Source organism: Tetranychus urticae, chromosome 1 (genome assembly GCF_039701765.1).
Source record: "Tetranychus urticae isolate SD_2017Ah chromosome 1, NJAU_TeUrti_SD_1.0, whole genome shotgun sequence".
NCBI lineage: Eukaryota > Metazoa > Arthropoda > Arachnida > Trombidiformes > Tetranychidae > Tetranychus > Tetranychus urticae.
This window is the reverse complement of record NC_142958.1, coordinates 31,884,522-31,911,290: the sequence shown is the minus strand read 5'-3', so window position 1 is coordinate 31,911,290 and position 26,769 is coordinate 31,884,522. Positions and strand designations below refer to the sequence as shown.

Sequence of the window (26,769 nt, the reverse complement as noted above, 5' to 3'; positions counted from 1 at the left end):
TATCTTGCTTTTTTTTCTGGTGAACTGAATTATTTTACTGTGAATCATGAGCCTGAGTATTTTGGGTTAACATTTCTAAAGATTGTTGTTGATTATATTTGGAGTGAGATTGTGAAAAAAAAAGATGGAAAATGTTTGCATCTTTTTGTCATTGTCACTGGATTGTCACAAGTTATAATTGTATTTATAATGTTTGTGTTGTTCAAGCTGTACAGAGTGTCCAGCTATCATGATTCCAATCTTGCAGTTTCAATCTAAATATTCATGAAAATAATCTCTCAAAACACATGCATGTTTGTTATTTAAATTTTATTGATTCTAGACGTGAAACTTGGTTTGCTATGTAAACATTTTTGGGTTAAATTGTTGACTTACAATTGTGATAGTTTCTTGTTTAGACACATTGTTCACTTTGTGAAATGGATTTATTGAAAGTTGATTGTTTCTTAAATATAAAATGCTTTTATCATCTGCAATTGAAATAATTGAAATGCATTATAATTGATATGAACGCCCTGTATGTTTGACTGATTTAAATGTGATTGTAATGGCAATGATTGATTACTGCTTGTTAGATATTTGCTTGCGATATTTATAATCAGCTGTTGGGTTTATGGCTATTGGGTTTAAATTTGAGGAATTTCTAGCTTTTGGAAAACCATTTTCTGTATTTTTTTGTCAGTAAATAGTGAAAATTTGAGTAAATAAATTTTTGTGTCTGTTGTTGGTTATCTAAATCAAATCAACATTTACAATTATTAATGTTTAAATGGAGAATTGACAAAAGTCAAAATGTCAAGTAAACAATAATAATGATCAACTTAAACATAATGAGAATAGTGTTTTAATTGGAAGATAAGTTTTCCCTTTTATTTCACTTTTTTCCTTCGTTTTGCATCATGCATTGATCATGCTTATTGATTGATTGTATTTTATAAAAATGACTATCTTATTTCAAGTGGAGGTAGAAGTTTCCTTTATTTCTTGAGATTGATTATTGATGAGAAAGCACGATTGTTTCTTTTTATCACAACGCGATTTATGATAATCAACGAAAAAGAAATGACATTAAGACTAAACTGGTCGAATGTATATGCATTGTATATTATTTTATGTTTCAGAAAGAGAAAGGTAATAACTCTAATAAATACATAGGTCATTGTGGAGACACACAATGGAGAGAGAAAGAGAGCAGGAAGAGAAAGAGAGAGATAGTATTTATCCAGTTTTTTTTTGTATTTTCATCGCAGACAGAATTTGAAGAAAGAAAAAAAAGAAAGGGGAAGATCTCTTAAACATAGAAGTAATCAGGCAATGGCATTACCATTCAGTGATGATTGGATTGTTGATTATGGTGGTGATGAGAAATAGTTGAATAATGAGTAGAACGGTGTCCTTTCGAAGACTTGTACTCTTGAATTAATTTCTTAATGTGTGTAAGTTTCTCATGTAAATAGGCAGCCCGTCGTTTGGATTCCATGAATTTATAGTCTTTCTTTATGGTATCGTATTCTCTGAAAACTTCTTCCAATGTCCTATTCCACTCCTCAGATCCTTCGGGTAAACTTTTTAATTTAACTTCATAAGCAGAAAATTTTTGAGCGACCACATCAATGGTTTGGTGAAGTCGGCGATACTCTTTGTATTCACGATTAAAATCTTCCTTATATCTCTTGTGTTGATCATCATTGATGATCTCAACATACTTTATGGCATAGTCAGGTAATTCACCGTTGATGGAAGACAAAGACTTTGAGGAAATAGTGGATAGGTTACCGTCGTTACTACCAGTTCCACTATCAGGACTTGAGTTAGGTGTCGAACAGGTAGAACCGTTTACCATGGAACCGCTATTCAATAAATTGGCCACTCCGTTATGAGAATGATGATTGTTGTTGTTGTTGTTACTGCTGCTATTATGATTATTATTATTATGATTGTTATTAACATTATTATTATTGTTATTGATAAAGCCATTTTTTAGTCTTTTTCTATTGACACCGTTACCGGGATTTTGATTGCCACTGCCAGAATTCAGATCACCATTGTAGTCATTTTTTGAAGCACCATTGGAATTACCATGATGATGGTTATTAGAATAACGATTACTATAATGATGACCATTGCTTGTGTGGTTACCTTCACTTGAGTTTGCGTTGGAGTAACCATTGGTTAAGCGATGAGCATCATGAGAGGAATGGCCATTTCCGAGACTATTATCATATTGGTCGTATTCGGAGAGATTATTGACTGTTGATCGACCATTTACATAATAATCACTATTGTTATGGCTTGAACGATTTTCATCACTACCACCGTTCTCATTATTCCAACTTTTGGACATTGGAACAATACTATTTTCATTATTGTTGATTGAATCATCAACATTAGAGGCACTATTACTATAATAATTTGGTTCAGGACTTCTTGGTTTCATAGACCACTCACTCATTATATCTGGTAGGTCCGTTTTGTTGTTGTAGCTGTTGGTGTTAGAGTTGTTCATCGTGCTATTATCTTTGTGATTCAAGGCGACATTTGGCGAAAGTCCTCTTTTGGAAGAAGATTGATTATTGGCATTAAGACGTTGCCTTTTATTACTCGAACCAGTATCAGCAGACCTTTTAGTTGTCATTGTTAAAGATGAGTTGTTGATGTTGTTATTGTTACTGTTGTTGTTATTTGATGAAGATGACGTTGAGACGGAACTTGTTGGTGGTGAAGAATCCTGCAAACAGGTTAATGGCGATAATCCATATTTACCCGTTGATGATCTCTGTTGTACAGTTAAAGGATTCCGTTTACGAACTATCTCTCTCTGTTCAGGGGTGTAAAAAGGCCAATCGTCAACCTGAACCTCATGCCAAGCATGAGCTGCCAAATTGTATGCATTCTCTTTTAACTTAGAAATTGTATTGAAAACTTGACTTAAATTCTTCTTATCTTTCTCCTTTATGCCTTCCTTGTTTAGTCTTGCAAGTAGCTCCGGTTTTTTATAAGGCCTTAATGCGAGTAAATGTATAACCCTTTCCCGAAGGGATCTTTTCATAAGCTCTGGATTGCTGGCTAATGTAACCTTTGAACCACCATTGGCATTCCGACTATTATTGGCGTTTATACAATTGTTAGGTAGGCTTGAATTAGTTCCTTTGATGGCCTCTCGGTTCACCGATGAGTTAGATCCACTTGTCGATGATGGCTGTGAGGTTGATGAGGAAGAAGTAGGCATTCCTACACTATTAGCTGAGGACGAAGATAAATGGTTGGCCATGCTGTTTGAGGACATTGATGAAGACGTTGTTGACAAGGAGGAAGATGTCGAGGTGGTAATTGAGGTAAGACCATTTCCAGAAGAAGAGGAAGAAGAGGCGACTGTGGTGGAAGATGTGGATCCATGGTATAAATTATATTTACTAACACCACTATTACCTTTAACTGTAGGTGAGCTAGATTTGTGATGGGTATGGCTGGATAATGCACTTGAATGATGAAGATGGCTACCACCACCTCCACCCGAGTCTCTCGTACCACTATCTCTGGAACCATTAACGATAGATTGACTAAAACCAGAGATCTTCTTCACTTTGCTACGTCTACCAACAGTTGAGCCGATGCCCTTAATAACCTTTGTACAGTACTTTTTGGATTCATTCTGAGTCTCCGCCATCCTTTCTTTTGTTCTTTCGTAACTATCTTCACTGGCATGAATCTGCATCTTGTATTGTATACTTCCAAGGCTTTCGAGCGTCCGTGAGTCAGGTTGCCTTAAACATTCAAAGCTACCTTGAGGACCACCAGCCTCAACATTTGATAAGTTGAAACTAAAACGACGCTCACCAGATTCTGCAGAATTTTCATTTCCTTCAGAATGTGAATTTGATTTTGAGACAGGAAAACTAAGAACACCACTGCTGGAGTCTGATTTGAATGAAATACTTGGCAAAGCTGTAGAATTGGAGGAAAGGTGGTTTTCGATTGCATTCAGTGCTGAATCAGTTAGTTTGACAAGTATGAACGTTTTATTACTATCACCATTTGAGTAGTATTTATAGTGTCCAGTATCACCCGGTTTGGCCATTGTTGATTGTTGGCTTGATAAAAGAATAAGCAGATAAACAGCAGGGATATATAGTAGAAAGTTCCCGTAAGGACCAGAGGTTATCAAAGAAGGATCTCACCAATGACTTTGTTTCAATCCACTTATGATTATTTTTCTCACTTGTATGAATGATAATTAAGTTGATGTAAATGATATGACGATGATGATGAAGATGGTGATGATGAAGATGATGATGAAGATCTGAAGGAACAACACCAGAATATTCTGGTGAGATGTGTAAGTGAAGTGTTTATGATGTTTATGAAACAATGTTTGCGTATGTTTGCTGTGAGTCAAACTTGGGTTAATTTTGATACTCACGGTACAAATCTGATAGGAAAACCCGAATAATAGGAAGTGTGATGTTTTATGGAAACAACAAACAGGGAGAAGGGGAAAAAACAGAGGAAAGTCAGAAAGAATGAGAGAGAGAAAGAGAGATAGATAGAGAGAGAGAGAAAGTGTGTTCGAGAGAGAGAGGAGAGAGAAGCAAAAAAAGGTTACTAGTTGCTGGGTTTATTCCGATGGTTTTTAAACGGATTTAATGTATAAGTTGAACCGATTATTTTTTTATCATCTATTTAAATTAAGTGAGAAATTGATAAGTAAAAAAATCACAAACAAAAAGCACAAAAAGATGAGGCAAAAATGGAAAGATGGTTAGGGCCAAAGGGTTTCCTCTTGTTTTTGGAAGATAAGTGGATTAAATTACATATACACAAAGGTACACTTAATTGTGTACTCGTATAAGATAAATTAAATAACAATTAGAAACGTAGTTTTAAGAGGAAATTATAAAATGTAAAACAAGATCACTGATCAGCCATTCAACATTTTCGCAAGACTATACATTTCTTTCTGTTTCACCTGAAAAATGAAGATGAAGAAGAAAGAGAGAGAAAGAGGGAAAAAAAACCAAACAAGAAGGGAAAAAGAAAGGAAAAAAGAGAGGAAGAAGGGAAAAGACTGCTCTTTAAAATTCGCGTAAAGCCAATAATGCCATCTAATGAAAGAATAAAAAACTAAAATTGATCATCGATTCAAATTGTTTCCATTCTCATAATAATTAAAAGGGAAAAAACCGTCAACGTAGACATTGACGCAATTGAAACCTGTTATCTGTTTAATTAATAATACTATTTATAATATGCATACATACGCAACTAATATGTTTTAATTGTAATAAAATTTGTCTATTTTTCAATTTTTCAATGGCAAGGTTTCATATTTTTGTCAACATTTGTCACATTTAAGCAAACATGTTGAACCTGGTAAACCAAGTCCAAACTTCAAATTTTAAGCTGAAATCCGTTGAAATGTAGCTCTTTTTGTTTGAAAAAAACACGTGAAGGCGAATTATCATAATCAGAGGATTAAAAATGAGTCAATGGTTTTGGGCTAACCAAAAATTCAAGCTTTTCTTGACATGAATCACTTTTACACCAATGATAAAGTGACTAAATTGCTTTTCCCAAAAGCAGATTGATGACTAATTAAACCCAAAATTCAAACAATTACTCGAGGTTAGATTTAGACTACAGAAATGAATTGCTTGAAAAAATCTAAGACAATTTTTGACCTTTTAAGGCAAGAAATGAGTGGATTGAACTACCAGGCCAATGAGCTATTCAGTTGTCAGAGAGACTGCTGAATATACATTTCTGTCAAAATCAGAGTAACCAAATACAGTCACTGAAAACTATTAATAGTATTATTGGCATTTATTATATCATCTGCGCAGGTAATCAGTTAAATGAGCTATCGACTTTAAAGCTTTACGATAAAACGTTAATCAGTCGAGCTAAAATATTGAGTGCTCATAAGATTGTTAATTATTTCAACAAATTTAATCAGATAACCCGAAAAATGTTTACATGCGCAAATCATCAAATCATATTGAAATCTAAAGGCCAATAACTTTAGAATCATTGCTTTCAATGAATTTCTTGTTTTTCTTGTACTTTCTTACGAGTCAATATACGATCAAGGTAAAAGAGTGACCTTTAAATCCTGCATAGTGAAAACATTCTATGAAATGAAACTGAATAAAAAATCAATCAGAAAAGGCAATCTCAGACAATTGTATTCATTAAATTGCGACAATCTCGACAGTGAGTATTCATGCTAATAGATGGAGCAAATGGAATCAAAACTTAATCATAAACATTAGACTTGAAATAGCTTATCTTCACTATTTTCACTGAATTTACAGTCAGTTTAGCTTGTAATGTTAATTTGTATTGTTAATTATTTGTGATAAATGAGATTCATATTTTTGACTTCGTCTTATCAAAGTGACTAAATTTTTAAATTATCAGTAAATTTTTTATAATCTTCTTAGTTGCTGAGCATTTGTTGTTTGCAAAGAGGGTAAATCTTTGTAAAGCCGGAGGATGGTCCAAAAATTTTTAGTCCCTTTATCTCGATGGCTGACTATCTCAAATGATTTCGTTATCACAATCAGAGATTACTTCAATTGTAACAATGGAACTAGACAAATTATCTCACCAAAGAAAGAGAGAAAGAAAGGGAAATTGATGGTGGCGACTTTGGTGCTAATTATGTTCAACTAAATTTATTTAAGCTGCAGTCTCGACGAGTGAATTACTCTTTGTCAAAGAGTCTTTGATCAATACTCGTGTTTTGTGTTTTAGCAATTATAAAGTTTACTTTTTAAATTGTTTTTATAATGGGAACTGGTTTCGGTGGCATTTTTCAACAGCAACAGCAGCAAGCATCATCAAGTTCACAATCGCAATCGCAGCCACAACCACAACCACAGCTACAACCTCAACCTCAACCACCACAACAAGTGTCTACATCATTAAACAGTGGAAACAACGAAATAACAAACTATCAAACGTTCAACAGTGACAAATACGATTTAGGTTACAGTGAATCGGACTATCCCATCAAGGACGATGAAACACCTACATATTGTACCAGTAAACATCCAAGAATTAACTTTTTCTTCTTTGCGTCCTTCTATTTTGTATTTATTATGTTCGGATCCATCGTTTTCTTGATCATCGAGCAACCAAGGGAAATCGAGTCCAGAGAGAAGCTCATCACGCTCCAAGAATCTTTTATAACAAAATATCCTCAAGTCGAAGGTAAGAGACTCATTTTTTGAGACTCGTTATTTTTCGTGTTGCCATGAAAAAAGTTCACACAGTCAGTGTTTAGTTTAGTTTTTACAATCTTCTTGTTTGATCAGACAAATTTAACCACTGTGTAAGGGCAAATGTGACAACATGCTCTTCCATGTTGAATTTTTTGCCAAAAAATAACTCTGATTTTCCCTAGTAATCATCAGTAAAAATACCGTTGCTGGTTTCAATGCCTTTGTTTTTGCGAAACAGATTTGAATTAACCTTTTAGCTTACTCATAAGTCAAACTCTTAGCTAAAAAGAAAATGAAAAGATAAGAAATATCTTTGTTCATAAAGAAACCTTTTTCACAGCAATGTGATTTTGTAATGCTCACTTGACATACCGGTCAACCCTTTGTCTTGTTTTACCGCCGGATTTTTATGTCTTTCCTTTTCTCTCTTTTTTATCTTTGCTAATAGTGGAGGATATAAAAAACTTGATCAAGGTTTTGTTGAAAGCTCAGCAAGATGGTTATTTTGTCCCAATTGTTGGATCCGATTTAATTCTTAGTGAAGAGCCGACCAACCCGGTTAGTGAAGAAGCAAAAAGTTCAGAGGCAGACAAAGAAAAGATTAATCCTCAACAATCATCACAACCACCAGATGAATTACCAATAACTGAACCAATAACGGAACCAACAACTGTACCAACAACACCAATAATTAAGATCAAACGACTCAACGAAAAATTTGCAATTGACAAGTCAACAACTTCTTCAGTTAATTTGTCTCAAACCAACGAGGCTCTAGTTTCATACGAAATTGCCAATGACCATGAAAATGTGACATCAAACAGGTCAACTTTGAAACTACAAATGATGAAACCGATAACCAATTGGAGATTCAGTTCTTCCCTTCTATTCGTAACTTCACTGGTTACAACTGTTGGCTACGGTAACTTGACTCCTCTCACGGTAACTGGAAAGATAACTTGTATCGTATTTTGTATCATCGGGGTGCCTGCAACATTAACCTTTTTCTCGACACTGGTCACTATTTTTGTTCGAGGTCCTGTTAAAACCGTGGAAGCTTGGATCATCGGCGTAATTATAAAGCTACACCAATCAGCCTCCGTTTTCGTGGTTCGCATACTCCACCTGATAATTATAACAACATTCCTGCTTTGTGTCTGTCTTTTCCTACCGGCTTACTTTTTCTACATAAATGAAGACGATTGGACATACCTGGAATCATTTTACTGTTGCTTCATCTCGTTAACCACAATTGGTTTAGGTGATTTTGTTCCAGGTATTGAAGGACCCATGGCTGATCTTCTCTATCCATTCATCATTGTTGTTTATCTGTTTTTCGGTCTCTCCATGATAATGGTATGGCTTGCTTTGATTCACCGGATTCCTCAATTGAATCTATCAGACGCTCTTGTTGCCGATGATAAGGAAGAAGATAAGTTGGCAGAGGAAGAGAACAATAAAAATCGAGAGAGGCTGCGAATTCTTACCAATCAATTGATATTACAGCATAAACTTAAAGAGATCAAATCAATGCGACTTCAAGAATCACTCCCCCAAATTAAAATAAATCAATCTTTGGTACCTTGAGAGTTAAAACATCTCATAATTCGCAACTTACACCAACCTAACATCGATTAACAACAACCAGTTGGGAAAAAGATTAAAAGCTAACTAAATCACAGCCAAATTGTCCTGAGATTAAAAATGTTATATAAACACGAGGAAAGCCTTTCATGGCAACATTTCCTTTTTTTATTCCTATTCCTCCTTTTCATTCCTCACGATTTTTTACCCTATTTTTCCGTCCAATGGCATCAGAATTGTTCGCCTTTTCCCTATTCACCCTCTATATGTCCTCTTTTTTGTCTATTCCTCCTTATTTTTTATCAAACTTTCTTTTTTACTCTCAACAAATCTTCCCATTTGTTAATTTTTCCCGCTTTTCTTTCAAAAACCAACAAATTGAAACTACAGTGAGAAAAACTTGAGTCCATTCAACTATGTCATCTATGCAAATTAAAACCGGGTTGATTTGAGAATGAAAAGAATTGCTCAGATTTATTTGATTTATTCTTCTTAAATAGATTTAAACAAAAATGCTTAATCAATCATTATATTGACATTTTATAAAAAAACACAAAAAAACTTGCATATATTCATTTCTCAACCCAAAAGTGAAATACTTGCAGAAATAAACTCATCTACTTAAACAATAACAATTTGTGCATTTCCATGCAAAACACTGTGATTTTAATAAAATATAAGAGTAAAAATGAAGCCTTAATAAAATTAATTGTAACAAAAACTAAAAATTATCTCTATTTTATTGCCATCACACGGAACCAGAATGAGGATCAAAATGACAAAATGCAAAAACGATCAACAGAAGGGACAAAATCAGGGGCCGAAGCTATCAGAAGATTGAACATGAATAAAGAAGATGATTACGATGAAGATCGCTTTGATTTAGAGGTGCTAAAAGGTCAAGGAGATGGTAGAAAGAGAAAGTCGACAGAAAATCGAATACAATTGAAGACGAGGAAATGAAGATAGAGAAAGCTTGAAACAAAATAAAGATATTGTGATATTGTGATATTTACAAATTAGTAGGAAACAGGGAGTGAAGTTGACAAAGTCTTGGGGTAAGGGAAGGAGCAGAGGGAAGATGAAGAGATAAAGAGAAGATTGTAAAGACAGAGAAGACGAAAGAAAGGCAAGGAAGATAGCGACTGTCGAAATATGGAGAGACAATTGAAGAGGCAACAAAAAAGGGAAGATAATTGTGATGAAATGAGTGGCTCTACCATTTAACACGTTTCTTGCATATGATGATGATTATAATGTTGATGATGATGATTGTGATGATGATGATGTGTGTGTCAGTAAATTGACTATAAATGGGCTGTAAATGGGCTGTAAATTATCGGACATGAAAGGTCACTTTTGTCGTCTTGTTTACCAGCTTGTGTTTTACAAGATGTTCAGGGTTTGTTGTTTTTGCAAATTATGATCCACTTTTTTGCTTATATTTTTTTACCAACCTTTTTCACAAATGTTTCATTAGTTAATTGTGATTATGAGATGAACCTTTGATGCTGGATTAGCTTTAATTGGTACAATTTGTAGATTACCTTCACAAGGCAACAGATTGTTTTTGTTGCTGCTTCAATCTGATTTACTTTTACACAGAGATGATTATGCCTCATGATTATTGTATTATGATAATTGTTTTTTTACCACAAGGTGAGGTAATAATCAGTCGATTAGTTGAGACATTTTTCATTGCAGTTCCTTAATTGCTGACAGTTATTTGACAAGTAAAACAACGGTTTAATTGAATGTTACATTTGTGTTTAAATTTAGTAGGTTGAAGCTAAATCACAATATAAACATCACCATTTATATATTAAACTTTATTGATATTGAAGCAACCTTTTGTTTAGTCTCTTTATTATTTTTATTTATATTGTTATTACATCTATTATCAGTTTGTGGTGTAATTAATCTGTGAGGTTGATTAGTGAAGAAAGCTAATTATCAAAGGATGAAAATGAATCTTGAGCTAATACATTTGATATGAATGTGATTTGAATCAAGGAAGAGTTTAGTAGCTTGTTCATCTTGAAATTGATTGTTGACAGGTAAAATTGAAACTTTAAATATCTTACAAATGATTAGTCAATTGTCTAAGTGATTGGGAAAGTTAAGGTTTATTGGAACAATTATTGTAATTGTTTCATCAAATCTTACCAATATATTAGTTGGCAAGTCGATAATGTTTTTTCTAGTGAATACAATTATGATTGTTTGATCATGAATCAAAATCCAATATTCAATGATCATTGGAATCAATGATTTCTATTGCTAATTGACCTGATATTGATTAGGTCAATTATCCCTAATTGGTAGCAAAGTCTTTGTAACACTTAAAGATAGCAGGAAAACTGAAAGGTGCGTCAATTAATAATTAAAATTTCCCATTAATATCTGTTGATTGTGATTATGGTTAGGTTGGTATTAAAGCTTGCTGATTCAATAATAAAACAATTTGAAACAGTAAGTGTTGCTTGAGTTCATCAGTAAATCATATTATCTCAACAACCTTGGCTTACCTCTAAATGTTTTCAGATATTGTTCAAATAATTACACTTTTGTTTGCTCAGTGCATGAATCTTTAACTTTTATATTGATTACAATTAGATGGTTCAATTAAATGAGATGCATCTTCGATGTAAATGCCATTTTCATATTAAGCTTTACTAACATCTCTGATTAATTTAGTTTAATAAAAAAAATAGAGATGGCATTAATAGTCTGAGTTTTTATTTATTATATTATCTGTTGCATTATCTGATGTTAGCGGTTTTTAGCGTATTGTTTGGATCCTTTGATTTTTATTGAGTTTTATCATTTTGATTTTAGCTTATCTTTATTGATAATATAGTTTTTTGACGCTTCAAATGTTCTTAAATATGGACTGTGATTATTTGGATGGATATCGCTTTAAGATACTTTTCAGCCATCTTTACAAACTTGTTATCATCTGATTGACCCAGCAACTTAACCCGCCTTTTTTATGTTCACTGTCCATCGAATCTTAATCTGTGATTATGTGTGTTTCTGGTAGATAACGAGATAACTTTTAGAGGATCAAGTTCTATTCCTTCTCCAGATGAAGTCATTGAAGATAAAATTCGAAGGATGAGCCCAGAGCCCTGACTTCCAGGCTTGTTATTCATTATCAAGTCATTACCTTTAATTACTCCAATACACTGTTTGATTCAACTTATCTAGAATGTAAAAGTTTTTTCTAGATTCCATCTCTGTGACAAACTTACCGATTTAGTGAGTCAGAATGATGTTATTGCCCTTAACTGCTCTGATGCCCAATCATCTTCCTTATCTGATCTTCCTGATGACTAAAACCGTTGAATTTTCCTGCCCTCTACAATGAACAATACTGAAATGTAAAATGGTTCATGGTCTTCTAAGCTTCCTAGATAATTGGAAAACTAGCAAATTTATTTGGTCGTAAATCATCAATCAGAAGTCGCCAACAGTCAATCAATCCTAATTCAATGGAAAGTAATTTTACCCTGCACAAAGACGCAACGAAATTGAATCGTCCAGCATGAATGATGCAAAAATATTAGATGTTGATTGCATTACAAGAAGATGAAATTATTATTGAATATGTAAACAGAGACTAATTGGTATTTGATGGCATTAACTACTCTCTATTTACAGCATCAACCTAACACTTAAACTTGATAATCAATTATAATAATCAGAATACACAAGAGATGTCGCTACGGAAACAAAGTTGACAAAATTTTTCAACTTTCAAATAAAATTCAACAGCGAACCTCAACTAGACCAGCGACAACATGGAGGACCAAGCAGGAAACGCTAACATGGATTCGAAAGAAGCGAAATGGCTACGAATTCAATTGAACTTTTCACAGGCCTAGGATAATATTAATCGACAAAAGACACCTAACTTCGTACTTTACGATTGATTGTACCTTTTTTCAACCTGTCAGTAATTATTATACATGTAACACATGGTCCTGACCACCAAGCTCTACAATAAGTTTTCGCGTCCACTCTTCATATAAATTGATTTCCACTTGGATTATCGGTATCCTCATTCACTCAGATTATTAATCATATAAATATTTCTTTCCTGTCTGTAAACTGATTTTTATCATCAACAAGTAAGGATGCTCAGACATGTTCAAAAAAGCAAACTGAATGGTGAATAAAACATTACTAGCTTAGAAGTTCATCAAGGATACATCTGAGTAGCATAATCAGTGTTTCATTAATAACTCATTACCAGCAATTTTTTTATTACTTCTCTTAATGCCCATATTACAGTAAAGCTCGTTTGTTTGAGACAGTAAGAGTGAATGAGTAGGGCACCAGAGCGATTGAAATGAGACAATTAATTTTTGTTTTCTCAAAAACCATAAAACTCTTTGTTTACTGAAAATATTTTGAGACATTGAGAGCTAATGAAGAAAACATTTGATCAAATGAATGAGACACCTAGAGTTAGTTCCTTACTGAATCCATATCTTCATATTTTGTTCATTTTTAAAAAATTTGAAATGTTGAAAATCAATTTCAATGAGTTTTAAGTGCCTCATTCAATCGCTCTTCCTGTCTCAAACAAACGAGCACTACTGTAATAATGATCAACACTTGTTGCTTCATTTATAACTCAATATCTTATCTTGATAAAATTTTCTTCGTTTCTTTTTTATATTAATTTCTTCTATTCTTTTCTAACCTAAACTATCTAATCGTAAATCTTTCATTAACATTTTGCCATATTAGTCGTCGTTTACTTTGTGCTAACTTAAAAGAGACAACTTATTTAGTGAAAAATGATCTCATTGTTCCTCTGCTAATTGCGTAAATTTATCAGAATTTCAATTTTTCTCATCTCGTGTTTTGAATTTGAACTTTTTACAATTTATCTCCTGAGTCAACTATTTTAATGACCATCTTCATCTTACTCTGTTTATGTGACTTTGAATGAGCCTTGAATAGCTCAAGCAAGTGATCGAAATGGCGAGAAATGTGTTTTCATTTGGAGGAAACAATCAAATTGAATGAAAATGATTACGAGTCAGCAAACGATTAAAATATTTTGCAAACAACTAAATCAGTTTTCCTATTGGCAAACATCAATTCATCAAATTACTTCAAAAACAAAATAAATCATGTTTCCCCTGAAAAACGGTAAGCATTTCATGTTCACTGATCCCAAAAGCTAGAAATGAATATTCCTTGAATCCTAATTTACCAAATTAACAGCTAATGGACAATAATCAATGACTGTTAATCTCTTTTAATAACCCCAATCAATAGTTCAATCAATCCCTGAATAATCCGTTAAGTAAAGCCAATCATTAGCTGTCTTCATGTTCATTGTTGTTAAAGTGATTTGTTGAAGATTTACTTCAGCTTAATCATCTCAACTACTGTTGGAGTGAAAATCAAAATATTATGATATAATTGCTTGAAGTAAATGACAAAAAAAGAGGAAAAGATGATGATGATGCAGGGTAAGATGATTTTAAGATATAATAATTTACCTCTTGAGGTTTACAATTAAGATTTCAATCTTTATTAAGCTTGAGTAGTTTTAATTATTCTACCTTTCATATAAATACTTAAACTTAAACTGTAAAGTCAAAAATGAAAACATTTGTTACCAATGAGAAAAATATAAAGCTGTTGATTGTTAACTTGAAACATTCAACTAATTGTGATTGTGACCTCTACAGTCTCTTCACTAAAGCAAGGCAGCTTTGAGACAAATATTTACTTTATGATTAACTGATTTATCTCCAGCAATTTAACACTCGTTCAGAATGTATTTCACTTTAAATTAATATATTTTGGACATTAACTGTTTCACAAAATACAACAATTGATATTGAAGGTTGAAAATGGGTTCAATACAATTGGCTTTTCACTTGTTATCCTCGTTAATTGTAAATTGGGCAATCAAAAGATTGTTAAATTGCAAGTTTAATCTTGTTTACTGAGTTAGAGATAATGAGTAATTAAAGAAGCTTCATTTTTCACTTTCAGCTGAGGAAATTATTGTTATCATTATTTGCTTTAGCCATTTTCATGTCTTCTTTGGTTTCAAATGTTTTGTTCAATTCAATTGCCAAAATAGTGTTTATCGGAATCATTTGAATTTTTCATTTGCCCTTTATCCATAAATTACCTGCATTTGTTTCACTAATCAATTCAATTTTCTTTATTTTTTCTTTTCTCCATTTCATCTTTTCTAATTTTTCAACTCTTACCAATGGTTTATTGTTGATTGGCTTTAAAACAGTGGTAAACGAACAACAATAATATAGATTTTGTTGGCTAGAAAATGCTTCAAAATCAACCCAAAATTGTTACTATTAAATGTTATAAACATGAACGCCACAAGAAGTGTTTCAATTCAATAGTGAATTATTTACTTTTATTGTTGCTCATTTTAATGGCTCTGATTGATCAAGTTAATGGTAAGCTATTCAATTTAATATTTTTCCTATTCTTGTCTTTATATCTTTAAGTTAATCGATTAATTGGTTTCTTTTTTTAGGTAAATTAAATTGTACGGTGTGTGGAGGACATCTAGATTCGTGTACATTGATTGATAGATGTACAGGCAATTGTAGTGATATAACATCAATTAATTATCCATCTCATTATCCAAATAATTATCGTTGTCGTTGGGAAATACGAGCTGATGAAGGTTATTACATTAATTTAACAATCAATGATTTTGATGTTCCGGGTTCAGAGACGCCAGGTGAAGGTGACAAAGAGAGTTGTCTCTTTGACCACGTTTCTTTTTTCGATTCTCGCTTTAATCGATTAATTGGACGTTATTGTAATTCATTATTGCCTGGACGGTATCTGGTTTCACCTTGGAATAGATTAAGGATCGATTTCAATACTGATATCAAAGGAGCTGGAAGAGGATTCAATTTTACTATAAACATTGAGAAGTTTACTATTGACACCGAACTTGTGCCTTTCCTATCAGCTCCACCTTTAGCTTGTCCAGTTGATTGGCAGTTTTATAAGGGTCACTGTTATCGAGCCTACAAGGAATATGAATCCCTTCAATGGTACAAAGCGGAAGAAAAGTGCTCCGATGTTGGTAAAGGTCGAGATGGACATTTGGTGTCTATATTGGATGCAAAAGAGATGAGAGTTGTTCATCATTTTTTAACTTCTGTTTGGCATGCTGAGCCTCATCAATCATTTTACATTGGACTTATCGATGTTTCCAAAGAAGGTGTCTACCGTTGGTCCGACAACAATCCAATGTCTTACACAGACTGGGCCAAGGGAAGTGGATTTCAAGGTGTAGGTGATGTTACAACCGCCCCTCAACCAGATGGTGGTGCATATGAAGATTGTACAATATTGAAATTTGCTTCAATCCATTCAACTGATGGTTGGCATGATGTACCCTGTTCATTGGGGAAAAATTCATTTCCAAATTTACCGTCAAAATTGTTTGAAGATGTAGTTGATAGTTACATTTGTAAAATGGATGCTTCTGCAGCTTCTTTCAATGTCCCGCCAACACGAGAGGCTTTATATGATGACGTAATTGTACCCAAGGAAAAGATCATCAGAGATTTGGCTGTCAAAGAAAAGTACTTTGTTTGTGCCAATTTGGAGGTAATTTCAATTCTTCAACTATGTGATGGGTCAGCTACGTGTCGTGACGGGACAGACGAATTGGATGAGTGTCCATCATCTGTTGGATCTAATCAAAAATGTCTTCCTTTTCAATTTAGATGCAATAACCGTAGATGTATCTCTATAGCGTTAACCTGTGATTTTGTCGATGATTGTGGTGATGGATCGGATGAGAAAAATTGTTACATCCGAGCCTGTAAACCAAGTGAATTTAAATGTGCTTCTGGTCAATGTATTCCAATATCTCAACGATGTGATTTGTTATTTGATTGTAAAGATGGTTCAGACGAGAACCCATCCATGTGCACATCAAGTGGTTACTGTCCTTCGACTACTTTCCAATGTTATTATGGTACTTGTATTCCTCTCTATGCTGTTTGTGATCATCACCGCGATTGTCCTGGAAAATTTCACGAAGATGAACAAGAATCATCTTGTTATATGATGTTCAATCGCTCTTCTTCAGTCACTTCTTCATTAACGTCTTCATTACCATTATCACCTTATCACCACTTTTTTCATTCATCGTCCAGAGGATTGACTTGTGCCTCTGGTCAACAAATTGACCAAAAATTTAAGTGTATATATGAATTTGATCAATTTGGTTATCAAGTTGGCTGTCGAGATGTGACACATCTCAGAGATTGTGAAAAGTTTGAGTGTTCTATCGATTATATTAAATGTCCAAACTCTTATTGTATCCCACCACGGTACATTTGTGATGGTAAAAGAGACTGTGTTGGCGGTGAAGATGAAACTCGATGTGGTAGTTTTGTTTGTCCTGGTCAATACAAATGCATCAATCATCCATCTTGTATTTTACTTCATCAACTCTGTGATGGCATTCGCCACTGTCCTGGTGGTGATGATGAATGGTTTTGTAATTTAACTTGTCCAGCATCATGTTCATGTATTGGTTTATACGCAAACTGTACTTGGTCCAACCTGACCAGTTTACCAAGAAATTTAACACTTGATATTCGAAAGCTTGATCTTACTGGGAATCTTCTAGGTCCTGCTATGGATTCTTTTGAAATTGATTTTAGTCCTTATTATCATCTTGTTGAATTGATTCTTCAATCCAATGGCATCAAAATATTGCGTCGTCGCCAGTTTGTTGACTTGAAAGACTTACTCGTTCTCGACCTAAGATACAACAGAATCGTGGTTATTGAATCAGCTGCTTTTGCCGGTCTAGTCAGAGTCAATTCACTTCTTTTGGAGGGAAATACTAATTTATCAGAGATTGAACCAAGAGCTTTCATTGGTTTATCCGAGCTGAAAATACTCAATATAAGTGGTTCTCATGTTCGCACTCTTCACGCTAATGTTTTCATGGGACTTACCAATCTACAGAATCTGGAATTTCGTGCCAATCGTTTGGAAGTTGTTGAATCAGGATGTTTCACTGGTTTAACATCAGTCACCATTCTTGATCTTCAAGGAAATGATATTAAAGTTTTTAAAAAAGACATGTTCAATGGCCTGGAATCATTGCGTTATCTCTACACCAATTCATTTAAATTTTGTTGTCTTGTCGCCGATAAGCCATTTAACATCCCTTTTGAACGTTGTCTACCTTTACCAGATGAAATCTCTGATTGTGAAGATTTGATGTCATCTCCTATTCAACGTTATTTCTTGTGGATCCTAGGTTCAGTCGCTCTCATTTGCAATCTTTCAGTTATTGTTTGGCGATTTCGTTCTCGCTTAGGTTCAAATAAAGTTTCGTCCTCTTTGATACTTTCACTTGGTTGTGCTGATGTTCTTATGGGTCTTTACATGTTAATCATTGCGTCAGTCGATGTATACTACAGGTAAGTCTAAACTTATTGTAAATTTTTGCACTATATCATAGTAATTCTGTATTTTCATTATTTTCAGAGGCCGTTATATTGAAGTGTCTGATGTTTGGAGGACAAGTTATTTATGTAAATTTTGCGGATTTTTATCGACAGTTTCCAGTGAAGCTTCTGTATTCACTCTCGTTTTCATCGCAATCGATCGACTCATTTGTATATGTTTTCCTTTTTCAAAGTACCGACTCACTTTAAGGTTTACTTATAAGTAAGTTTAAAGTTAATTGAAACTAATGCTCACTCATTATAAATATTAGGCGACCATTGAGATATCTGACTAAATTTTATGAGCTCGTTTGTTAATCAAATGAAACTGAATTTTTAACATTACAAAATTGTTTCCTATTCAATCGAAAGAATCTTTTTAAACTTTTCAATTAATCTTTCATTAATTTTCCTATCTTATTTTCCAGATTAATTTTCAGTTCATGGACTCTAGCACTTGCCATTAGTACTTTACCTCTTCTAGTGAATCGTTATTTTCAAGATCAATTTTATGCACGATCTGGTGTTTGTCTGGCTCTTCACATTACCAATCAAAAGGCTGCTGGTTGGGAATATTCATTTGCTGTATTTGTCATTCTCAATTTACTGGCATTCATCTTGATTTTATCCTGTTATATATATATGTACAAAATCATTTTGGAATCATCAAGACGTTTAAGTCAAGTTAAATCTCGTCAAGTTCGTGAACGCCAAGTTGGCCGGCAAATGGCACTAATTGTTGGATCTAATTTTCTTTGCTGGTTTCCAATAATCGTAATGGGATTGTTAGCTATCAACGGTTATCGTTTACCAGCAACAGTATATTCATGGACAGCCGTTTTCATTCTTCCCCTAAATTCAGCAACAAACCCATTGGTTTATACATTGGCTTACTTTCGACCTGCTTTGTTTGGTAATCAACGACGTGATTCATTGACAAATCGGTTGCTTACCTCTAAAAATACTAACTCAATCAATCAGCAAAAAGTCATAAGACCACTAAAGTCGCCTTATGGTTACATGAGTTTAACAAATTTCTTAAGAGAAATGAATAACACCGAAGCTCGTTTCCTTCTTGAAATTAGTTGTTCTCTTTCTGAACAAATTAAGGAAATTCATGAAAAAGGTTATGCCCTTGGTGGAATCGATCTCGATATTATCTTTGTTTCATCAACTGTAAGTACAAACACTCATTGCTAAGAAAATGTGATTTCATTTTAAATTGTGTCTTTAATATCTTTGTTTCTTATCTTTCCATCTACATCAGGTTGATTCAAAATATTTGCGGGTTTATCTTCCTGAATACAATGCTTATAAAGTGACAAGTACATCGGAAACTGATGATTATGCTCTTGATATCGAAGAGTTTGGACTTTTGGTTAAAAGAATGTTGAGAATTTACCATTTCAGACGGAATCTTTCTTTTACTGGAAATAATTCTTAATTCAATCAAATCAATATTTTTTAATATAATTTGTTTATTAGCTAGTTAATTCAACATTCATAACATTTCTTGTAAATAATTTCTCTATATCTTTGACCATTTGCAAATTATATTTGCTTCACCCATTTTAACTTCAACATGTTGAATTAACCGGTGAATTACAACTCCTAAGACCATTAAGATAAGGTTACATTCGTTCACCGACTCGACCGTGTACACCAACCATACAAAAAACAGCAGCTTTCCATACAGCACTTCAATTATCTTCCAAAGATAAGGAAAAACTAAAAGAAAAAAGCCAAATAAATATATAAAAATAAGTTATTAATATGACTTTTTTCATAATGTTGGTAAAATAAATCTGCCATTTATGAAAGCAAATGATGATGTGTGTGACTGTAAATCGGACATGAAAGGTCACTTTTGCCGTCTTGTTTACCAGCTTGTGTTTTACAAGATGTTTTTGCAAATTATGATCCACTTTTTTTGATTATATATTTTTTTACCAACCTTTTTCACAAATGTTTCATTAGTTAATTGTGATTATGAGATGAACCTTTGATGCAGGATTAGCTTTTAATTGGTACAATTTGTACCAATTACCTTATTTGTAGATTACCTTCACAAGGCAACAGATTGTTTTTGTTGTTTTGTTTTTTCAATCTGATGATTTACTTTTACACAGAGATGATTATGCCTCATGATTATTGTATTATGATAATTGTTTTTTTACCACAAGGTGAGGTAATAATCAGTCGATTAGTTGAGACATTTTTCATTGCAGTTCCTTAATTGCTGACAGTTATTTGACAAGTAAAACAACGGTTTAATTGAAAGTTACATTTGTGTTTAAATTTAGTAGGTTGAAGCTAAATCACAATAAAAACATCACCATTTATATATTAAACTTTATTGATATTGAAGCAACCTTTTGTTTAGTCTCTTTATTATTTTTATTTATTATCTGTTGGATTATCTGATGTTAGCGGTTAAAGTTTAGCGTGTTGTTTGGATCCTTTGTTTTTTATTGAGTTTTATCATTTTGATTCTAGTTTATCTTTATTGATAATATAGTTTTTTGACGCTTCAAATGTTCTTAAATATGGACTGTGGTTATTTGGATGGATATCGCTTTAAGATACTTTTCAGCCATCTTTACAAACTTGTTATCATCTGATTGACCCAGCAGCTTAACCCGCCTTTTTTTGTTCACTGTCCATCGAATCTAAATCTGTGATTATGTGTGTTCTTGGTAGATAACGAGGCAAGTTTTAGAGGATCAAGTTCTATTCCTTCTCCAGATGAAGTCATTGAAGATAAAATTCGAAGGATGAGCCCAGAACCCTGACTTCCAGGCTTGTTAGTCATTATCAAGTCATTACCTTTAATTACTCCAATACACTGTTTGATTCAACTTATCTAGAATGTAAAAGTTTTTTCTAGATTACTTACAAACTTACCGATTTAGTGAGTCAGAATGATGTTATTGCCCTTAACTGCTCTAATGCCCAATCATCTTGCTCAATCTCTATCAAATTTATTTGGTCGTAAAGCATCAAAAGCAATATATCAATAACAAGAAGTCGCCTTCAGTCAATCCTAATTCAATGGAAAGTAATTTTAGTTAATGAAGAAACGAAATTGAATCGTCCAGCATGAATGATGCAAAAATATTAGATGTGGATTACATTACAAGAAGATGAAATTATTGTTGCATATGTAAACAGAGACTAATTGGTATTTGATGGCATTAACTACTCTCTATTCACAGCATCAATCTAACACTTAAACTTGATAATCAATTATAATAATCAGAATACACAAGAGATGTCGCTACGGAATCAAAGTTGACAAAATTTTTCAACTTGCAAATAAAATTCAACACCGAACCTCGAATAGACCAGCGACAAACTGGAGGACCAAGCAGGAAATGCTAACATGGATTCGAAGGAAGCGAAATGGCTCCGAATTCAATTGAACTTTTCACAGGCCTAGGATAATATTAATCGACAAAAGACACCTAACTTCGTACTTTACGATTGATTGTACCTTTTTTCAACCTGTCAGTAAATTATTATACATGTAACACATGGTCCTGACACCAAGCTCTACAGTAACTTTTCGTGTCCACTCTTCATATAAATTGATTTCCACTTGGATTATCGGTATCCTCATTCCTGTAACAAGGTGAAATATCGATAGAAAATTAAAAATTATCTTTATGGGATGATTATTGGTATAATTATTTCTTTCCTGTCTGAAAACTGATTTTTATCATCAACAAGTAAGGATGCTCAGACATGTTCAAAAAAGCAAACTAAATGATGAATCAAACATTACTAGCTTAGGAGTTCATCAAGGATACATCTGAGTAGCATAATCAGTGTTTCATTAATGACTCATTACCAGCAATTTTTTTATTACTCCTCTTAATACCCATATTAATAATGATCAACACTTGTTGCTTCATTTGTATCTCAATAAAATCTGAAAACGTCTCTGAGAAAAAATTAACTAAAAAATGAAGTAACCTTGATCCAGAATGGAACCTATCAGCACATCTAAACTGTAAATTAGTATCCATTGATTATCATTTCAAGGATAAACTTGAATCTTTCTGATTTATTAGATCACTTAACCATTTAAAACTAAATGAAACCAAATTGGATGATTATTCAAAACAAAACTTGTCTAACCATAACAAAAAAAAAGGTAACTCGAGTTTATTTACTAAACAATTTATACAAATTCCAGTGCAGACTGAATTACAATGAGACGACATGAATAAATGACTATCATGGATATAATTGTATTGAAACAATTGCTGTATATTTTGAATGGTATTGAGTTTGAACTGAAAGATGCTGAGCAATAATAGTCAAGGTAAAACACACAAGTTAAATGTAATGATTATTATTTTGGCTTTCATTACATCTTTCCGGAATTATTACCCTTTCAGGTGTAATCAAGAAAAAAATGGTGAACACTGAAATCGAAAGTAACTAAAATGAATTTCTCATGAAGTGATGAACGAGTGAATTTTGATTACCAGTTAATGTAGTAAATATTAATTTTGTTTTTCATCGCCATTATAACCGTCATCGACATTTACATCTTTACAGCTTTCCTTTTTGCTTTATGTTTACCAGTTACCAAAGCAACCTTATCTTATCTTGATAAAATTTTCTTCGTTTCTTTTTTATATTAATTTCTTCTATTCTTTTCTAACCTAAATTGTCTAATCGTTAAATCTTTCATCAACATTTTGCCCTATTAGTCGTCGTTTACTTTGTGCTTTTCTTGTTGACTTGAAAGAGACAGCACATTTTAGTGAAAAATGATCTCATTGTTCATCTGCTAATTGCGTAAATTTATCAACATTTCAATTTTTCTCATCTCTTGTTTTGAATTTCAACTTTTTACAATTTATCTCCTGAGTCTCTGTTATTGTCTGTTTCCGTTTTTTGCTCTTCTTTCTCATCGGTAAAAATTATCCAAGTTTGTGCATGTGTTTGCTTGCATTTTTTTGGACTCATTTTACTTGCATCTGATCAAATCAATTTCAAGTTTCATTCCATTTCAATTCTTGGTTTATCAACAGACTTAATCAACACTTGTAACCTTTATCGTTACCATTACCATCAGTTATTATATTACTTTGTGCAGATCCAATCTACAAATTTCAAATCATCTACAAGTGTAATCGTTACTTAACCAGTTGATGAATTATAGCTAGCTTGTGATTTAAAACAACTTTTGCATGAATTGCAAGTGAACCAGAACTGTCTCAGTTTTTTTCTTTCTTCACAACAATCGATATTAAAAAAGATGCAGCTGATGAACCATTTATCGAATCGTCTTTACCTGGTACTGGTAATATTTATAATATCAGTTTCAGGTCAGGACAAGCCAAAAAAAGTCTCTGGTAAAGACCAATCTAACAAACAATCACCAATACCCGATCCTTGTCCATCTATGTGTACATGCGTCAGTGATATTCGTGTAATCGACACACTTGAAAATCCTCAAATGGTTACCTGTTCTTATAAAAATTTAGCAACTTTTCCAGATTTTTCAGCGATACTGGATAACATGACAACTCTTGATTTGAGTTACAATAAGTTTGCTAAAATTAACCTGGTGGATAACCTAACCGATCTAAGGACCTTCAATTTATCTAATAACATTATTGAAAGCATTGAACCTCAAGCTTTTGAACAGCTACCAAATTTGCAAATTATTGATTTATCTCTTAACAAATTATCTAGTTTACCTGATATGGTCTTCGCGAAACTAAGCCAACTTAAAGAAATTGACCTTTCAGACAACGGCCTGACCAGTCTTCAAGAAAATATTTTTGATGATCAACAATGGCTCGAAGTTTTACATCTGAGAGCAAATAATCTTAAATCATTGCCAGAAGTCTTATTCCGTAACAATGAACGTCTTCGAGTCCTTGATTTATCTCACAACGAGTTATACAGCTTACCAGACACCATATTTCAATCAACTTTAGCACTAACTACTCTTGATCTATCTGAGAATCAATTTAGTGTAGTCCCATCTGAAGATTTAGCTCGTGCAAAAAATCTCGAAGAACTAGATATTTCGGCCAATATGATGAAAAAGCTGGATCATGATTCTTTCACTAACCTCAATCACCTCAAAGTCTTACGGATCAACAATATGAAACAATTAACTGAGATCGACGATTACACTTTCTCCTATTTGTGTTACTTAAAAAAAATTGAGATAAAATTTAATCCCAGACTGTCCATGTTAGCCCACTCTGCTTTCTATGGTTTGAATTTTAATTCAAGTTGCTTTAATTTGGAGGAAGTTAATCTGTATGGTAACCAATTGTCTGAGATGAAAGAGCATGTTCTTCCAGTTTGCAAGATTCCCATAGTTGATCTACGAGATAATCAATGGAAATGTGATTGCCATTTCAAATGGGTAAAGTCATGCAAGCAAGACGATCCTATTCATCGACAAATAAGGTAAGTTGAGCTTTTGCATTTGCCCCAAGTCTTTAATGAATTAATTAGATGCAAGCAATCGCAAATTGAATAAGATTTCATTATTAATGGTGATGAGGTTGAAGTAACACAATCAAAATAATCAAATTGCCAATTTCATGCTGTAAAGTGAAAATTTTTGAGTTGGTTAAACATCAGGCAAAAAATTCAACTTTCATTGTCAAAATGAAACAATAAATCTGTAGTATCATTGTATACTTACATTTCCTGAATGAAAGAAATCACAATGATAATACTTTATTTTATAAAATGAAAAAAGTGTAAATTAAAATGAAGGTCTGAATTTTCATTTTTTGTCTCTAGTGTGCGTTTACATCTAATTAACATCACCATAACCATAAATTAATATTACTTCTCTCATTGAATACTAATCGAGAAGAATTAACATTCTGTTCATTAACCAGATCTTTAGCTCTACCAAACACCTTTTTTATTTGTTCAACGAAAGCTGCATTAATTTTTATTCTATTTGAGCAAGTTTTAATTAAATTCTTTATTCTCTTTTTTCACTATAGATGTCTGAGTCCGTTAAAAATTGCCAATATTGAAATTTCTGATATCGACGAGGCAGAATTTACCTGTCCAATTGAAGGAAATGGCTTCAGTCGTGAGATCCGTCTATTCCGATTGTTTGTAGTACTTTTTGGTGTACTAACACTCGTTTTCATGGGTTTCATGGTAGTTTATTACCTCCACAAAGCCAAAGTAATTGGATCTTTTGGACACAAGTATCAACGAATGGGCTCAATTCACTACGTCAAAACTCAAACAAATGAAGGACAAGAGTAACTTTATGATGATCATACCTGAGCTTTTCTATTTTATGAATTCCACATCATAAAGTACCTATCGGAATATCTGTTGTTCAGATCTTCTCACAGACTTTCTAAGTTAAATTTAAACTGGCTGTCTTGATTTGCCATTAGAGAGATTATGAAAATTATTGGTTAAATATCATGGAGAAAGAAATGTGCCATAAGCCAGAAAAAAGCGAATTCAAGTCCCAGCCTTTCAATGTTTTTAACTATTCCATTTTACCTCTAAACGTGATTACCACCAGTGTCAATCAAATAAGTCAGCGATTGACTGACCTTATCCCATTCATTTTTTGAGGGCAACTATTAATTGTAAAGATTTTCATTGTTATCATCACTCCAGTCATCAACATCAATATCATTGACATCACCATTGCTAGTCTCATTTTTTTATATTCATTATTCATTTAAAATCAACATGAGTTTGCAATTGTGTTTTACAACAATGTAACTGAGTTATATATTTCCCTTCCAATCCATTCTCGCAACATTTTTAGTCACTTGTAATTGAGCTTTGTTTTTCAAGTATTTTGCCAGATTTCTCATGATTTCAGTCTCTTCTATCTGTGTATGCTTTTATTTACCCACTAAAATTGCTAAATCAATTTATACACACTGATTGTTTCATGATTGGTTCAAATTCAATCTACAAAGACCAAATCATCAAATCATTTTCAAATATTTTCTCACCCTTAAACCTTAAACCTTTATAATAGTGATACTAATTGTTTCTAAGCAGTTTGTTGTCAACAAATAAAGTGTATTATAATCAGATCTCCAGCTTTATGAAAGTTATTTAATCAATTGCAAACAAGATAATCACTATGGATGGTAGATCAGATCAACACAAAAGCAATGATCCCAATGAAAATGTCTTATTATCTCTTCTAATATAACAAAAATTGAAGAGCTATTAAAAAATAATATCATAAATCGTTTGAATAATCAACTTTTTTTAATAAAAATATTTAATCGGATTCAGGAAGAAATGATAGTTTATTGTCAATGACTCGTGATTTGATTATGTTTAACTAATGGATCAACGAAAAAATCTACCGATTAATGTTCATTTTAAATTGATGAAACAAATTGGCAGCGATTCATATGACAAAAAGATCAGATATTACCATTGATAGATTGATTTTTGTTCAGCTATTAAACAGAAAT

General features: G+C 32.9%; 3 protein-coding genes across 3 annotated transcripts; 2 read left to right on the top strand and 1 right to left on the bottom strand.

Moving 5' to 3' along the window:
- Nucleotides 1–1,083: 1,083 nt before the first annotated feature.
- On the bottom strand, nt 1,084–4,959 carry LOC107361939 (uncharacterized). The gene has a single exon (XM_015928899.3). It carries the CDS (start codon nt 4,076–4,078, stop codon nt 1,328–1,330), a length of 2,751 nt encoding a protein of 916 aa, XP_015784385.1. The 5' UTR covers nt 4,079–4,959; the 3' UTR covers nt 1,084–1,327.
- Nucleotides 4,960–6,715: 1,756 nt separating this feature from the next.
- Nucleotides 6,716–9,463, top strand: LOC107362055 (uncharacterized). Its single transcript, XM_015929050.3, has 2 exons — nt 6,716–7,212; nt 7,672–9,463. Exons 1-2 carry the CDS (start codon nt 6,789–6,791, stop codon nt 8,808–8,810), a joined length of 1,563 nt encoding a protein of 520 aa, XP_015784536.3. The 5' UTR covers nt 6,716–6,788; the 3' UTR covers nt 8,811–9,463.
- Nucleotides 9,464–13,830: 4,367 nt separating this feature from the next.
- On the top strand, nt 13,831–26,376 carry LOC107361749 (uncharacterized). The gene is made up of 8 exons (XM_089266185.1): nt 13,831–13,973; nt 15,088–15,265; nt 15,346–18,277; nt 18,345–18,527; nt 18,733–19,480; nt 19,572–19,739; nt 23,481–24,748; nt 25,303–26,376. The coding sequence occupies exons 2-8, from the start codon at nt 15,130–15,132 to the stop codon at nt 25,574–25,576; spliced, it is 5,709 nt and encodes a 1,902-aa protein (XP_089122311.1). The 5' UTR covers nt 13,831–13,973; nt 15,088–15,129; the 3' UTR covers nt 25,577–26,376.
- The last annotated feature ends 393 nt before the right edge of the window (nt 26,377–26,769 follow it).

Coding starts and splice junctions, on each gene's coding strand:
- LOC107361939 (XM_015928899.3), bottom strand. CDS start 4,078: ATGGCCAAACCGGGTGATACTGGACACTATAAATACTACTCAAATGGT.
- LOC107361749 (XM_089266185.1), top strand. CDS start 15,130: ATGCTTCAAAATCAACCCAAAATTGTTACTATTAAATGTTATAAACAT. Junction 15,266..15,345: donor TCTGATTGATCAAGTTAATG/GTAAGCTATTCA, acceptor TTCTTTTTTTAG/GTAAATTAAATTGTACGGTG. Junction 18,278..18,344: donor TCAGTCGATGTATACTACAG/GTAAGTCTAAAC, acceptor CATTATTTTCAG/AGGCCGTTATATTGAAGTGT.
- LOC107362055 (XM_015929050.3), top strand. CDS start 6,789: ATGGGAACTGGTTTCGGTGGCATTTTTCAACAGCAACAGCAGCAAGCA. Junction 7,213..7,671: donor AAAATATCCTCAAGTCGAAG/GTAAGAGACTCA, acceptor CTTTGCTAATAG/TGGAGGATATAAAAAACTTG.